At 45.1% G+C, this 16,684-nt stretch overlaps 1 protein-coding gene across 3 annotated transcripts in view; it reads right to left on the bottom strand.

The window, feature by feature from the left end:
* Window positions 1-4,760: 4,760 nt before the first annotated feature.
* The window catches only part of SLIT3 (slit guidance ligand 3), a 494,398-nt gene continuing 482,474 nt past the window's right edge, over window positions 4,761-16,684 (bottom strand). For 2 of the 3 annotated variants that reach the window (XM_071443101.1, XM_071443102.1), the window contains 4 exons: window positions 15,470-15,624; window positions 12,851-13,136; window positions 10,547-10,755; window positions 4,761-8,054 (listed from right to left, as the gene is read on the bottom strand). In XM_071443101.1, coding sequence (XP_071299202.1) covers window positions 7,810-8,054; window positions 10,547-10,755; window positions 12,851-13,136; window positions 15,470-15,624 — 895 coding nt within the window. In that variant the 3' untranslated portion in view covers window positions 4,761-7,809. The remainder of the gene's footprint in view (window positions 8,055-10,546; window positions 10,756-12,850; window positions 13,137-15,469; window positions 15,625-16,684) is intronic. The other variant, XM_071443103.1, reaches the window with a different exon arrangement.

The raw sequence follows: 16,684 nt of genomic DNA, 5'->3' as shown, positions 1-16,684 counted from the left end.
AATGTTTGGTGTAAAATGAGCTATCCGGTGTCTTGCAGACATCTCTGGTGGGGATGTGGAAAACAGATCTGCAGGGAGATTTTTTATTACCTTAATTCTGAGGCATTTTTTTCCCAGCACTGACACTGGCTGTTTCCTACACACCTTCTAACTCTAGAGGAAATGAAATACCATCCCTGGGAAGTGCTGTTAATAAATATATACATGCAGAAAAATAAGAAAAACCAGAGTGTACAGCCTGACAGCTGTCTGATTCCTGCTGTCTTGAAACAGGCAGAGAAGTTCCTGACCCAGCTTTCACTGAGGAAATGATAACTCTCCCTTTCCAGCAATGCAGATTCACTGACTGCTTTCCCAGCCTTGGACTCTATCAGGGACAAAAATGCACATTTTGTGCATTTAGGAGCAAGTTCTGAATTTTTTATACATTGGATGCCCACTTTACCTATTGTGTCAAGCAAACCCTCTTAACTCATCTCCCCATGTGAAAAATTGGAACAGATAAAGGCTCTGTGATAATGAATGAGCTAAGGGCTGTTCAGTTAAAAACAAGGTCAGCAAATCTGAAGTTTCAGTTTCTTCACAATAAGCTGCAGAATTTTACCTGAATGTTGCAGCTAAGACAGAATATGTGAAATAAAACCCCAAAAAATGAAACTGAGATCAATGCTCAGCTATCTTTAGTCCATCTCAGATCTGAGGTTTAGATCAAACTGGAAATTTAACACAGGTCTGAGAGAGGCTCAGAATGTTCACTAATTTTCAGAGCAATTGATTTATTAGTTATGAGCATTTTTAGATTGGAGTTATTTGTATGTCAGTCAACACATTGCTTGGAAAAGCCCCTAAGTAAGAATAAATCAATCTGAAGGTGAATATATGATCAGCTATATAAATACAAATGTGTGTATGTATATTTAAAAATTATATATGTACATATTATATATATATGTATATATTATATATATATATACACACACACTTAACTACTAAAGTACTATGCAGTATCTTTGGGTAATGAAACCAGATGAGAGGATTCTATATAAATGATATACCTGAAGGCAAGGACTTTTTAAAAAATCAGTTATTAGTGGGGTGAAATGAAAATTGTTTCATTGCTATATAAGAATTTCATTTATTTATTGGTGTGACCAACTTAGTCTGTGTCTTGGTCCCATAAATTGTACTTTGGTGTTTACCTCAACATAGTAAATATATTTAGAAAATATAAGAAAAATATTAAATCTCCCTCCCCCCCAACAGTTCAATGAGTGCTTTACCAGGAGAAACTAGGGAAGGTTAAGAGATGCAAAATATGCTGGTGTGTAATTAAGGAAGCGTAAGCTGCTTTATAAAAACTGCCTGTTGTGCCTGCTCTTATCACATGCTAGGTGAAAGCCTGATCTTATCTCGTGTGCTGCAAAGTCCCCACCTAAATTACCTTGTGGTATTTGGTTCCTGTAACCTTGCTCTGCAAGAAGTGTCAAAGGCTGAGCTGAGGCTTTTGCCTGTCGAGGTTTAACCCCAGTCAGCAGTCAAACCCCTCCCAGCCACTCCCTCACTGCCCTGTCAGCAGCGTTGGGAAGGGAACTGGAAGGGTAAAAGGGAGAGAACTCTTGGAATGAGTTCAGTTGGGAAAGTAAAAGGTGTGCATGCGAGAAAAGCAAAGCAAGGAATGAATTCACTGCTTCCCATGGGTGGGTGGGTGTTCAGCCATCTCCAGGGGACCAGCCATCTCCATCCCATGGGAAGGTGAGCACCTCTGAACATCTCCCCTTCCTCCAGCGCAGGAGCTGGTTGAATGCTGCTGGTGGAAGATTAGCTGGAGGGCTGGACCACTCAAAATGGCCTGATTCCTGTCAGTTTTGAGCTATCCCCTGAACACTCATTTACCTGCTTTCCTCCCTCCTACACCTCAGAGGCAGGATGTGCACTTTTCCTCCCCAGACAAGACACAGCCTTGTAAAAGGTTATTTTTACAGAAAAGGAGTGATCCCTGTGCCGTGGGGACAAACCTCATAGACAATTCAGAGAAGGCACTGTCATCCCCAGAGTACCTTGAGCATCACTGTACTTTGAAAGCTCAGGAGCCCTGGGAAAGGAGAAGGTCAAGAGATCACACATGAACAAGACACAAAGCTGTGCAAGTCTCACAGCCAGCTCTGTTTGAGACTGCAGGGTGCCCCCTGCACCACGGGCAAGTGAAGGTGCTCACACTGACAGCTACTGCTTGTACTGCCTGCATGCTCTGTTCCATGCCCCAGGAGTTTCTTGCTGCCTGCAGGGCTCTCAGAGTGTGAGGGTGCTTGGAGGAGCAGCTGTGCTTTCTTCAGAGACCAGAGGTGTCACAGGCTGTGGGGTGTGTGCCTGCCAGCTTGGACACCCTGCTGGGTAACGAACTCTGCAGGCACACAGTGCTTTTCCCTCAGTGTGTGTGAGCAAACAGCAGCAGAATTGGGGTAGAAACAGCAAAATCAGTTGTTATTCCATAAGGTGCTAACATGGAAATAATCAACATCAACAGCAGCTGTGTGACACTGACTTCAGACCTCTGGGCACAGGCTGTCCCATATGCCAGCACATGGAGCCCTTGTCCTGCTGCCAGGGATGGTGCTGAAGAAGTGTTGGAGCCCCCCAGGTCTCACATGCTCTCCTGGGGCTCAGCAGGCCTGTCCTGCTGGCAGTTCAGGCACTTTCCTGGGGTATAGCCACGATGATCCATGCCATGGTGAGGGGACAGCAGGGACACCTGTCATCACAGCTGAACAATGCTAAGAGGTTGATGGCTCAGGATCAATAAAAGCCAAGAAGTTATTATTTAAAACTTCCCAGAAAATCTGTGTATCACATGTACATGTACTCCTGTGATGAGCAGCTGAGAACTCTGGGCTTGTCCAGTTTGGAGGGAGGGAGGCTGAGGGGTGACCTCATTGCACTCTGCACTCTCCCTCCTGTGAGGACACACGGAGAGGGAAGTGCTGAGCTTTTCTCCCCAGGATCCAGACAGCAGGCATGGGAAAGACTCAGTGCTGCACCGGGGAGGTTTATACAGAACATCAGGGAGCATTTTTTGTGGAAAGCCTAGAACAGGCTTCTTGGAGAGGCAGTCATACCCCAGGCCTGGCAGTGCTTGAGGCATTTGGACAGTGCCTTCAACAACGGGCGGTGACCCCGTCAGCCCTGAGTTGCTCAGATGGCTATTATGGGTCCTTTTCCACAGAAATATTCCGTCCCGTCCCATCCCATCCCGTCCTGTTCCGTCCTGTCCCGTCCCATCCCATTCCCGTCCTGTTCCGTCCCATCCCATCCCATTCCATTCCGTCCCCCCGGAGCGGCACGGGCCGCCCTATGGCGCCACCTGCTGGCGGACCCCGCTCACCTCCGCTGTCCTCGAACGCTGCGGGGCCCGTTCTGTGTAATATCTGGAAAACATCAGGGAACATCCTAAAGCGCACACAGAACGAAACCGGACTGGCACCCATTGTAACATCTCCGCTGGGCCTTAAACCAAGGCATCGGGAGTGCCTGGGGCTCGGCAGAGCTGAGCCAACTCCGCCTGTCCTGCCCGCTGAACCGCGGGGCTGCCTGCAGTGAGCTGGAGCAGAAATGGGGAGGTAACTCCTAAAAGAGGTCACAGAGACACAAAGCGACAGAGACCTAAGAGAACCCAAACCCCGCAGCCAACCACCGTGCAAGCAGCAGCTCCATCCAACCATTCCCTGCCGACTGGAGAGCACAAAGATAAAGGAAGGTGGGACAGACAGCTTCCAGCACTGTGTGCCTCGTACCACGGCTGGTAAACAGCACCTGGGCAGTGCAAGGAGAAGCACAAACAGGAGCTTTGCATCCTCAGGCTGCAGCTCCTTGAGCTCAGCCAACCCCCAAGCTGCATAGCCACGAGCAATGCAAATAAACTGTTGAACAGAGCAGCCTCTACCCAGCCATTTTTGAACACTTCCCTGCTAGCTTTTTTAGTGGGCTCAGCTGGGTTTGCTTTAGGTGAAAATGCTGCCATCTGCTACAATTATGTAATTAACCTTCATAGTTCAGACTTAATGATGCTCATTAAGGTTGAGTGTTTTTATTGGCTAACTGCTGCCACCAGTTTTGCATGGAACTGCAAAGGCAACTCTTAGGAACCATAGTTTGAAGCATAATTAGCAATATGTGAGTGTTGCACAGGGGCATGGGTGAGGGAAGGCAGAGGACTAGGGAGGGCTTTATTTTATTCTATGCTGAGGCTGGAATGCAATGAACAGCAGAAGTCTGTTGCTGCTGGGTCACTAATATTAAATAATCATCTACAGCAGTGTGGCAGCATATATGGAGTGCATGTGTGCCAGGAAATCACAAGATCCCTTCCATCCACAGTTGGCTGTGACTTCCATTTCCTCAGCCCTACCTCCTCCAGCTCCATTCCCAGTATTTCTTCATTTATTCTAACAGTAATTAATGAGTGCGATTTTGCTGCAGGTCTTTATCAAACAGTTAAAAAATGTACCAAATAAAGATTTTAATTAAGGAAAATGCCCAGGATAAAAAACTATGTGACTTAATTTGCCTGTGCATGTAAGACTCCTAAAATACTAGGCTGTGATGCCATAAAAATTGGTAACTAGTGTAAATACCACCTTTAATTACAGCTGTTCTTTGACTTTGTCCAAGTGGAATGGCTGTAGTTCCCCCATCATTTCCTGTGCACACTGAAGGTTAGACTCAATACCTCAAATACACAGAGAAATAATCTGAATCACAAGGTGTTACAATCTTCCATAACCCAACAATTTATTTAAACTTACATCACAATGAGAATCTAATAATAAAATACATCAGTTCACACGAGTCTGCATTGCCATTTTTAAAGGGTAAGCATCTTTCTTCACTTTATATTAAAATTTTCTGGAGGTAAAAACTACTGCATTGTACCCACAGTTCTTGAAATCGATTGTAACATTAGGCAGGTTACAAAGGAACTTTCAGAGCTAATTACACTTCAGTTAACCACACATTTTTGGCACATCTGAATGCTTTTTTTATTTTCTTAAAATAATTCTATAGCAAGTCAGAGAATCATGGACATAAAGCATCACTCTCCAGTGGCAGGTGCTGCCTAAAAGCATACAAAAATTGCATCATTTGGTTACAAAATAGATATTTTCTTAGTTCTTTATCCTGACACTTAACACCGAAGTGCCGTGATAGAGAAGGGCTAAGAACAGGGCCGGCCTTGCTGAGCTGTTGCTGGTCCCTTTGCTGCAAGGCTTGGCTTAAGTAAATCCCAGAGAGATGTGTTAACAAGATGTTGATGGCTTTTGCCTTGCCAGGCCTTTGCTTTCAGAGCAGGTGTGAGGCCACCCGCGAATGTCACCCTGTTTGTCACCGCGCTGCTGCTCAGGCGACAGAGTGGGCACAGCTCTGGACAGGTTCAAGGGGGGCCGTGTTCCTGCAGGCCTGGGCAGTCCAGAGTGGCTACAACAAATCTGAGCCACTGCCAGGCTGGATTTCTTCTGCCTGACACCACAGCAGCTGCTTCTTCAGGAATTCAAATGTTTTTAAGCAGGAATGAATCATTAATGGTAGTAGTGTGCTGGGCACATATTTGTACAAGTGTTTGCAGACACTCACATGAATTTTTAAAACATGTGGGTTGTGGTTTAGGTGATTTTTGTCCTACATCACAAACCCCAGCTGCTATGAGCTGCTGATGTTATGTTAAAAATAAAAAGCAGTCCACAGTACTTGCAACCAGGGTTAGTTTTTCCCTGGCTTTTGAGCTGTACTGTATCAATCAGAGTCTGGCACATTAAGTAGTGATTGTTTTATGTGTCACTGATTGTCAGCTCCATGTACTGATATTTATTTTGATGATTTTTTTGAGATGCCTGTTAAATTGGTTATGTCCCTTCTGCTCACATTGTTCTGGTCATAAGAGAGAAATATGAATGAACTGCTGCAGTTAAGGAGAGACTGACATAGCAGAAGCACAACAAGCATCTTACAGCTTTCTGGCTGTATTATAGCTAGATGGTCTCTCTGCTTTAGTGGGAAATAAACCCTGTCATGGCAGGGCTGCATTCTTCCAAAGCCCAAATCAAAGCTGTCCCATTTTCTTGATTCAACTTTCCTACTCATCCTTTGCTGACTCCCCTGATCTGAAAGCCTTTTGGTGAGACCAGTGAGCGTTCCCAGAAGGACTTTATGGCTGCTAGGAAGCATCTCTGACTACTTTCCTCAGAGACAGAGAACTTAAAGAAAGGATCAAAATACTTACTCCATTAGAGAAAGAAAGAAACTATACAGGTAATAGAACAGTTGTTGATGGGCAGGTTTGAAACTTACAGTAAGAGAAAATTCAAGGTATCCATGGTGCTCTTTGCATGTATGTCCTGACCCTGAAAGGCAGCCCTGACAAAAACCCTTCAAAAATCAAACTCACTCCCAGAGTCAATTTTTTCCTCACATCCACACTGAGAATTCATCCCTGCATTGATTTCCAATTCCTACTCAGCAGTTGCTCTGAACACAGCTCAGGTGAGTGGGGGTCCTTGGGGAGGCACGAGTGCAGGTGGAGGAGCTTTGGTGAGCAGGTCAGGCTGCACTGGGCAGAGCTGTGACACCTCTCCCTGCAGGACAGGTGCCAGCTGAACACCTTCACATGGATTTAGTGCAACTTCTGCTCGCCTGGAGAGCCGTGGAGAGGCAGGCAGCTGCTCAGAGCCAGCGTGAGGCTGAACAGCAGCCACGGCCCAGCTCACACCCCGGCTCAAGTGACAGTGGCAGTAAAAGCTGATAGGTTGCAGGTACCTTCTGGCACCTGCAGTATTTTCATGCTCTTTACAACCTTTGCAAGTTAAAGTGTCAAGGTGTGATAAACTATGTAGCAGTGCATTCCTTACATTTCATATACAAAAAAGGGCTCAAGACTGGGAGCAAGAAGGCACAAACTTGGGAAATAACATAGCTGAGGAGTTTACACAAAAGTACTATGTCATTTATTAGGCATCACTTAGCACTTATTTCACATTTTTGCCCCCAAATTACCCAAAGCAACATAAATTTCTCCACTTCCTTTCCCTTTGCACCCTTCTTTTGGATAAAGCTGCCTGTGCTCTATAGATACAGTTGCCGCAGAATATAACATGAACACAGATAAATACAACATACACAGCAAAAAATGTATTATTATAGTATTACAATAGTCAAATAATGTAATTAGCCTCAAGCTATGGCAGTGCCTGTGTGCTCCAGGGAACCAGTTCATGGACAGCAAGCGGGGCCACTGTACAGGAGCAATGTTGGCAGTGTTGGGAAGAGAAGGGGCTGAGGAGGCTCTTCAGGTGCCTGGATGCAGTCAGTCACGGGGATCTGCTCACCTGGAACTCCCAGCCAGGGCCTTGGAGCTTTCTTCAGCCCAAATCAGTCTGGCTGTGGGTCCTTGGAACACCTTTACGTCTGTTCATTGTGCATACACATAAAGTCACCCCACATTTCTCCTGTTAGGCTATGTTTTCTTTATATATATAATTTTTTTTTAACCTTTTAGCTTTTGAAATTTTTTTTCTTACAACTGTTAAAAAAGTTTCATGGTAAAAATAGCTCACTATATGATACATATACCCAAAGTGGTGCGATACTTTATATAATAAAAGATGAAAATAGTCACTTTCCATAATAAAAATAAGTTCTATTTTTTGCTTATTTTACAATATACTTAATAATTCTTTTCTTCTTCTTCACTCTGCAAGTAAACAGGTCCCGTTTCCATAACGCTTCTGAGTCGATTAAAGTGGCGAGAGACCCAAGGATGGCTTACGAGCACTTTGAGCAGCCGCACTCCACGTGTCTCTCCAGTTCCTCCGTGAAGGTGGAGCCATCCAGGCACTGGAAGAAGTATTTCCTCCTCTTGCTGCGCAGGGGCACGCAGCAGTGCCCGCTGCCGCCGCAGCCCCCGCGGCACTCCAGCCGCGGCACCTTGGAGGCTGTGGCGCACGAGGTGTAGCCCTGCTGCTTGCGCACCACCTCCCGGATGACGTCTCCTTGGCACAGGCTCTCTGCTGGGACAACAGGGGGGCAAGGAGTCAGAAATGGGGTAACTCTTCTGGTTGTGGTAATGTGGTAACTTGGCTGGCCACGGGGAGCAATGCACAGCTTTCCCCAGGTATTGTGCTGGGGAAGGCTGTGAGAACATCAGAGAGAAGAATGACCATTCTTATCCTCACTTGCTGCAACTGTTGTTGTGAACATGTGGAATGTGTTATGGAGATTTGTTTACCAAAGGGTGGTTTCTTAATTGGCCAATGGTGATGCTGATAGATTGAAAGACCAATTGGGTTCCCCTGTGTCGTGACTGTCTGTCAGGGCGATGGGTTTCTTAAGTATAGGATAATAAAAAGATGGATCAGCCTTCTGAGAATCATGGAGTCAATGCTAATTATTACCCAGCTGGGGATGCCCAGCTATGACAGTAACTATTGGCCACAGGGAGCAACGCAGAGCTTTCCCCAGGCATTGTCCTGGGGAAGGCTGTGAGAAGACCAGAGAGAAGAATGAGAAACAATTCTTATCCTCACTTGCTGTGCCTGGTGTTGTGAACATGTGGCATGTGTTATAGAGATTTGTTTACCAAAGGGTGGTTTCTTAATTGGCCAATGGTGATGCTGATAGATTGAAGGACCAATTGGGTCCACCTGTGTCGTGACTGTCTGTAAGGACCACTTGTGCAGCACTTCCCAAATGATGTCTCCTTGGCACAGGTTCTCTGCTGGGACAACAGGGGTGGCAAGGAGTCAGAAAGGCGGTGACTTGTGGCAGCAGCTCTCTGGTCACAGGGAGCAATGCACAGCTTTCCCCAGGTATTGTCCTGGGGAAGGCTGTGAGAACATCAGAGAGAAGAATGATCATTCTTATCTTCATATGCTGCACCTGTTGTTGTGCACATGTGGAATGTGTTATGGAGATCTGTTTACCAAAGGGTGATTTGGTAAACAAATCTTTCTTAATTGGCCAATGGTGATGGTGTTTTAATTAAAGGACCAATTGGGTCCACCTGTGTCATGACTGTCTGTAAGGGAGATGGGTTTCTCAGCAAGTATAGTATAATAAAGAGATGGATCAGCCTTCTGAGAATCATGGAGTCAATGCTAATTATTATCCATGTCAATGGATAGCCCACCTGTACAGATCTGCCAGCTATCAGCACTCACTGGCTGAAGGCAATGTAGGCCAGGGCCCAAAAACTGGAGGTGATATGAATGGACTAAAATCACAACCAGGGAATTTGCATGCTCTAAAAAGGAGGATCCAAGGAGGAGCCAGGCTAAACAATTCTTGGAACATGTAAACTAGTTGGGAAAAGTTTACTTTGCATAAGAGTCTATGAATATGCTGATGTAAGGGAAAAGGTGTTTAAGGGGTATCCCCACAGATAACAGTGTGCTCTTAGCTGAGTGCCAAGCTGCACCTGGCTGTAGCAACCTTTGCTCTATGGTCCTTGTCTCCTATTGTCCTTTATTAAACTTTTAAAATGTTCACAGGAGAGTGAATGTGTTTTTCACACTGGATATTCCCCACACATCAGTGAGCAGCCCTGGGTTCATGATGTGATTCAAGACAAACAGATGGAATGAGAAGAACCTTAATCTTTTACTGCTTTGTACCTGCCACCAAAACAGAGCATGTCTACGCAAATGTGTAATATCCTGTGCAAGGCTGGGGCCAAGCAGGCCTGCTGGCTTTGATCAGCAGCCTGGAAGTGTTTTAATGAGTGCTGAGTGTTGAGTCCTGCAACACTCCTGCAAAATAGGAATTAGTTTTACCATGTCTGCTTCTCTGGAGCAAAGGTCAGCCTGCTCTGTGTGACACTAGTGGTCTGGGATACCTGAAAGTGTCTGTGCTGTTCTGCAGTCCCTGTGCAGCAGCCAGATACATTTGATGATGGGCATGTGTAAAATTTGGAAAGTCTGTGGTTCATGCACAGGAAAGGGACAACGGAAAAAAAATAATATAATCCAGCTCCTTCCTTCTGGACAAGAACAAAAAAAGGCAGAAAGAATGCAGTTAAAACTCAGTGAGTTTCCAGGGAGTCTTTTCAGGTCAGGCAGAAGAGTTGGGCCTCTGCCCTCGTAGGAAAGTCCAGCATGATCTGTGGGATTCCCCTGGAAACCTGCCCAAGCTGAAGGAGGAGAATCTTTCATGCCACTTCAGATGAGTGGTTCTTCTTGCAAGACCTCCCTTCCCAGCAGTGCAAATCCCTGCTTGCTGAGGGTACACCTCACAACAAGCTCTTTAAACGTCCCACCCAAATCCTGGGAGCAGCAAAGGATTCAGGAGACAGAGAATAAAACATGTTCACTCCATGTACCCATTTCTCTATGTGATAGCAGCTACCTAGTGTTATATGACTCTGTTCTCCTTGTACTGCTCTGCAGAGGCTGGCTTAACTTAATCTTCTATTTGCCATTCCTCCCCATGTTGGAGTGGCAGGGAAGAGAGGAGTAAAGCAGGTGTAAATGAGGTGTAAAGCAGGAATGCAGCAGCACAAGCCTACCTCTGTCACAGAGCTCTCCGCTGTAGCCCGGGTCACATTCACAGTAGGGCTCCCCGTGCTCCGAGACCTTGCACTGCCCGTGGCTGCATTTCAAAGTCCTGCAGGGGTTTGAGGAATTGTTCTTCTTGTCACAGTAGAGGCCCGTGTAGCCCTCCATGCACTTACAGGTGTAAGCAGCACCAGCAGCTGTGCACTTGCCATGCAGACACCTGGAGAAACAGAAGCATTTAGAGCTGGTCTTTGCTGGATGTGAAAGTTCCTTTTCCCAGAAATGTTTGATTTTAGCATTTCTGCCCATTTAATTCCAGGATACTAATCCAAAAACAGCAGCTCAGTGTCAAACACTCTGGAGAAAACCGTGTGGGTTTTCAGTGAATACTGGATAACATTCAGAGAATACATTTAGAATTTGTGAACCTAGAGTAGAAAACATTCAGCTCTTCGTGAGCACAGACCAAGGCTTGGCACCCACATGAGACAGCTCACATTTACAGCAGCAGCACGTGCAACTAAGTGCCAACAATCAAGCTGCATGCCCAGGCTTCCTGAGCAGAGTCGCTGCACAAATAATATCAGGTGATGAAAACCAATGTGATAAATGAAGGTGCTGGTGGCAAAGCTATGCACAGACTTATCAGCAGGCAGCTGTACTTGAGGGTTCCCTGGCTCCTGGGGTTTGCAGCGAGCTTTGGCATTTCCAGGGAACACCACAGGGTGGGGTGGTGATCCTGAGCAAGTTCTCTGACACTGTCCCCACTTCTGGCACAGGGGCAGACTTGGCATGGCTGAGAATAGCGAGGAAAGCAACTCTTTCCAGCCAAGGAAAAACTTTGGCATAACCTAACTTGATATAAGCCCATGTCTCTCATTTCTATTTTCTTTCTAGTACTTCAAAATTATTCCCTGTTTATGTTGAATTTTTGTACATTTAATTTTTAAGCTTTGAACTAAAAAGGACAGATTACATGTGAGCTCCAGACATGCAAAATACTGTAATGAAGGGAGTCACAGTCTGTAGAGAGCAGTGTTTTCTGCCCAACAAACCTAATCTTTGAGGTGCATTTCCTCAGTGAAGTTAACCTCTGTGTGTTGGAGCAGACACCTGCCAGCAGGGCTCCACACTCCCCTGGATACACTGGGCAGGGCTTTAGGGAGCCAGCTCCAAAAGGCTGAACTGATTTAGGAAAGGTGAGACAGTGTGTGAGCATTAAAAATATACACAGCTACTTCCCTTAGCAAGGGACTGTGTTCATAATTGCCTCATCCTCCCTGGACTATGAGAGAAACAATCCCTCATCATGTAAACATCTGGAACTCCCTTATTTTTCTCTGTCCAACCACAACAGCTTTGTGTTGACATTAGAAATTCAAGGAAACATTTGGGTCTTCATACCTTTGGTTTGTAAACTGTCAGGTGCTTTTCAACACCTCCAGACTTCAGTACTTTGCAGAATTAGAACCAGAAGCAAGTTTCAAATGGTACCTTTGCCACGTTAAATCTCTGAGAGTGATTATTCACTGCATCAATTTACCTGTCAAAAGTATGTGCTCGTGAAAAGCGCCTTCCAAGACAGCAACTGAAGGAACTTCTAAAACAAAAGTACTTCCATCTGCTTATGAAACAACACTGAAATATGCAGCCTGCTGCTCTGCACGAGACTGTTTCCTGTGTATTGGCCATAAGAAAGCTATTCATCCTGTGTTTCTGATGGAGATGTGGTTATTGAGCCTTTGAACTGCAAATACTTTACACTCATGCTCCCTTCACATGCAACACCACGCTATCCTTTAAACTTGCACTTTAAAGAGCTGTTTCCAAGTGTAATATTTAAGTCAGCTATTTGGGAAATTTAAAACTGCTCACACTGGAGTGCGTAATGGTCTTCAGGGAGTAAGTTTGAAGACGGGGCTCAGTGCTGCAGGGAGAAAACCCCTGAAATGTGTACCTCTCCCTCACAGGCTGCTCTGCTCTGGATCCGTGCAGGCTCTCGCCTCCTGGGGTTAAGCCATGCCCATTAACAGGAGGTTTTGTATTTTAGTGTGTCGAGTCACAGCTGAAGGTGTGACCTGCAGCATTAACACCTGAGCTCCTGCAGGACCATGAGCTCCTTTGGTGAGTCAGCAAGGTCTGAACAAGAAGTGGAAATTGAGAGCTGCCACAAATGCAGACTCACAACTGTCAATAACCTCGTGTGGGGACCCAGCACCTCCAAAACCAGTCAGATGTGGTTTTGCAAGATGAAATGTGAAATATGCCTTAGCTGTAAAACTTTTGCTCTCCAGTCAGCATTGGTTTGAGCTTACTTGTGGTTAAGACAAGGATCTCCAATTTCCTGGTCACACAGAGGGCCCGTCCAGCCGGGGTGACATTCACAAATCACACTGGTTTTCTCCAGGGAGCGGCAGATCCCGTGCTTGCAGATGTTACAGGATTTGCAGCCAGGAAGGACTCCCAGGGACTGCTGGGGTAAATCCTTGAAATCCTGCAGCTCGTTGTTGATCCTGACATCGTGAATGCAGCCATGAAAACCATTTGGTGTCTTGTCTGCACCCTGGCGCAGGGATGATAATCCAGTGGAGGTTGGGATCCCTTCAGATAAAAGGAAAAAGGGAAGGTTCAATTACAGTTACAATTATAAATTATGATGGTAATTTACATAATTTTATATATATAATATAATAGATAAAACAATATATATAATATGTAAAATAATATAAATTATATCTATTTATATATAATTATAATTATACTTGTAATTTATATATAATGTACATTTTATATATTTATAAATAATATAAATTATAAGTTATAATTGCTAAAGCTTCTTTTGTCACAGCCCCTTAAAATCTTTGAATAACTAATTTGCATAGGACCTTTGTAAGGTAGCACCATCTCCCTGTCCTCATTCTGGAAATGGAAAGGAAAAAAAATAAACTCACTTGCCCATTCTTCTGTAAGAGGTACATGACCCCCCAAAAAAAAAAAAAGAAGAAGAAAAACCAAACTATTTTTTTTGCCTGGTGGCTCTGTGTTCCTATCCTTAGATAATGTTCCTTCTCTCTACAGTTTAATAGCAATTATTCTTCTGAAAGGTTTGAGAATGCCTTCATTTGTCAGCCCGTAGCATCCACCTCTGGGATGCAACAAGACAGTTTGGCTTTACTGGGTCACAGTGTTAAGAGAGGGAGTGCTAAGAGTGCATCCCCTGGAAATTAGTGCAGGAGAGCTCTAAAGACAGGGAACAGCACTTCAAGGGCCAGGCCAAGGCTTTGTGGTGAGCCCCTCCTTTCTTGTTCAAGCGCTTGGAAGAGTTCACATGGTTGGTTCACCAGCAGGTTCTTTGGGATGTTGTTTTGTGCCTTCCCCACTGATGCCAGCTTGGATGTACAGCTGCATTAGCACAGGCAAGTGCTTCCTTCTTCAGCCATGTGAGGCCTCTGAACTCACTGTCTGTAAGCAATGCCACTGTTAAAGGTGCTCCTAAAACAAATCCAGCACCTGTTTCACTGTGTGTTAGGGGGAAAGTTGCTAGAACAGGTGATGTGGTTGTGAGATGGACAAAACTCTGGGCAGCTGAAGGTTCAGGTCTGTGTTAACCTTACTGTAGGTCAGGAACAATTGCTCTGGGGTAATTCAGGCAGCTACTTTGGCTAAACCACCTGCAGAGGAAGGGCAGCTGGCTCCATGGGAGGGCTGCACACAAAGAGGTGGCACATGAAGAACAGGAAGGGTTTAGAAAGAAGCAAAAAGAATTTTAATAGGCAACAGCAAAAGTCTTTACTGAGGCCAGGGATCCTGGTATCCAACCAGACTTCAGGTTTTTCCTGAGAATTTTTAGGTACCTTTGGAGAATTAGTATTGATCCACAATGCTCATCCATTAGCAAAACTTTTCCACAGGATTAGTTCCCAAGTCCCCTGTGTATAAACTGCTGCAGGATTGTGCTGTGCTAAAGGGAGGAATTGAGATGGCCTCTGCACCAGTAGATTATCTTTGATGCACAATACCCTTTAATAGCCTGTGACATTCTTAATAGGAGCCAATTATAAAAGTTCAGCTCTGTACAAAGCAAGATCAGCCAGTTTTCTGTTTTACAAGGGCAATATTCAGGGTTCTTTTAAAAAAGTGTTATTAAAGAAAATTATTTAGAAAAGCCTTGACCAGCACCAACTGAATTTGGTAAGAGTTTCTACTATTGGCTTCAATTATCTCATTAGAAAAGGCTCAAAGACTTCCTATTACCATTCTGCTGACTTTTTTATTTGAAATAGGCTGACTAAAAATTCAAGAACTCTGTGTCACTGAGAGAGAGATTTCAACATTCAGTCCAGAACAGAACTAGGGGGGTTCTGGCAAAAACAATCCATTGGGCAGAGACCAGCCTTTGTTCTGTCTCTTGTAACCAGACACCTAATCAGTGGTATAGTCATTATTCTGGGCATTGTTCCCCATCCCATTTGGTCTTTTCCCTCCAGATTCAGTACTTAATGGGAAAAAAATTTCTTAACTGAGGTTTGGGCAATTCTAATATCTGTCTAAAACTGTGGCTTCAGTTTCCAATGAGAAGACTATTAACCAAGGTGTTCTTAGCTTGTGTGTTAATATGGTTTTGCATCACACACCTTTTTCCCCACAATTTTTAGACCTCTCTAATAAAACTTCCAGCAGAAATACTGCTCAGTTATGGTATATTTAAACCAACTAACTATTGATTTGCTTTTTTGCCATGCCAATTTGTGATACTCCTACTGACACTTCCACTTCAGCCACCACAGCTTGGTGCCAGCCAGTTCTGGGAGCTGCTGAAACACCAAGCAGGCTGTTCCTGTGGGGGCTGTGTGAGAGCTCTCTCCACAGGATGGAAGATGCTTTGCTTCTGAGAAAACATGTTAAAACTTCAATTCTAGAACAACTCACAGTACCTCCAATGTAGAGGGGTGTGTTGAGGCTGACAGAAGACTGCTTCTGGAGCTTTCCCAGACTCTTGGGAGCCCCCTTGTCCACCACCAGGTTCAGAGTTTGATTCAGCATCACGAGTTCCACACTATGAAACTGCCCATCATTTATTGTTTCCACACTAAAAAGTAAGAGAAAAAGAAAATAATTAGAAGATGAACAAGGAGCAGCCTCTGCCTCAGTGACATCCTGTGTCCCTGTGGTAGCACAGCACAGCTCTGGGGTGCTCTGGAGCTTTCAATCAGGGTGTTCTCAGCATTTCCTCCAGCAGGGAGGCACACACTGACCCTCAGCTGATCCTGGGCAGGCAGCACTGACACATGTGCAATGCTTCAGAGGCCAGCTAATCAGGAGAGCAGCCACTCCAGTTGCTTTTTCCAGGGCAGAAAAGCAAGAGTGTAGCTACAAGATACACTGGCTTTGGGGACAAAACTACCACAAAATCCCATTCTGAGCTCTCAGCCACGGCTTGCTGCCCTCTGTCACACTGCTTGGTGCTCATGCTGCAGGCTGGATCCTGAAATAATTTCTTCTCCTATGGGTAGTTTAAACTCAAATGATCTCACAGGGGTCAGGAGAGATTCCATTTTGGGGTGAGACAGCAGCAGCCTCTGAAACCAGCATCTCCTCACAGCACAAGTGTCTTGGAACTGTGTATCAAGGAATAAGGACAGACTGAGGTTCTCAAAGCCAGAGAAGGAATTCAGGAAGTTTTGGCTTATAAATGACCACTGTGCTTTGTTCAATATCAGACAATCCCACCTGAACACAAGGTGTTCTACTCCTTTAGGGAAACATTAAGGTGTAGATTGAAGCTTGAGGATAAAACAGCAGGAGTTGTTGGGTGGTGGGGCAGGGAGCAGGCAGCCATCTGAGCAGATAAGATGGTAAAGTAGTGTGTATTTATTGCTTTGTTTATAGCACTGAGTTTTCACATGCATGAAGCCTGCAGCAAGCTCCTAGTCTGCACCTCACACAATCTTCACCTTCATCTCCTGTTCACTCCCCCAGCCATTAAAAGGTGCAGTGATAGAATTCCATTTGCATCATGCTATCATATTTTTATTTTCAGGGCAGCTTCAGCTCTCTACCCTTAGTGCTGCATGGTGAAATTCCCTAAAACAACCCCAGGGTTTCATGCACTCTGCAGGCAGGCAGGGGCAAGGGTGGGATTACCTGCT

Source organism: Agelaius tricolor, unplaced genomic scaffold (assembly GCF_023055355.1).
Source record: "Agelaius tricolor isolate 1412-34295 unplaced genomic scaffold, bAgeTri1.0.p SCAF_18, whole genome shotgun sequence".
Taxonomy (NCBI): Eukaryota; Metazoa; Chordata; class Aves; order Passeriformes; family Icteridae; genus Agelaius; species Agelaius tricolor.
Note: the sequence above shows the minus strand (reverse complement) of the source record. Positions and strands in the feature narration are given on the sequence as shown.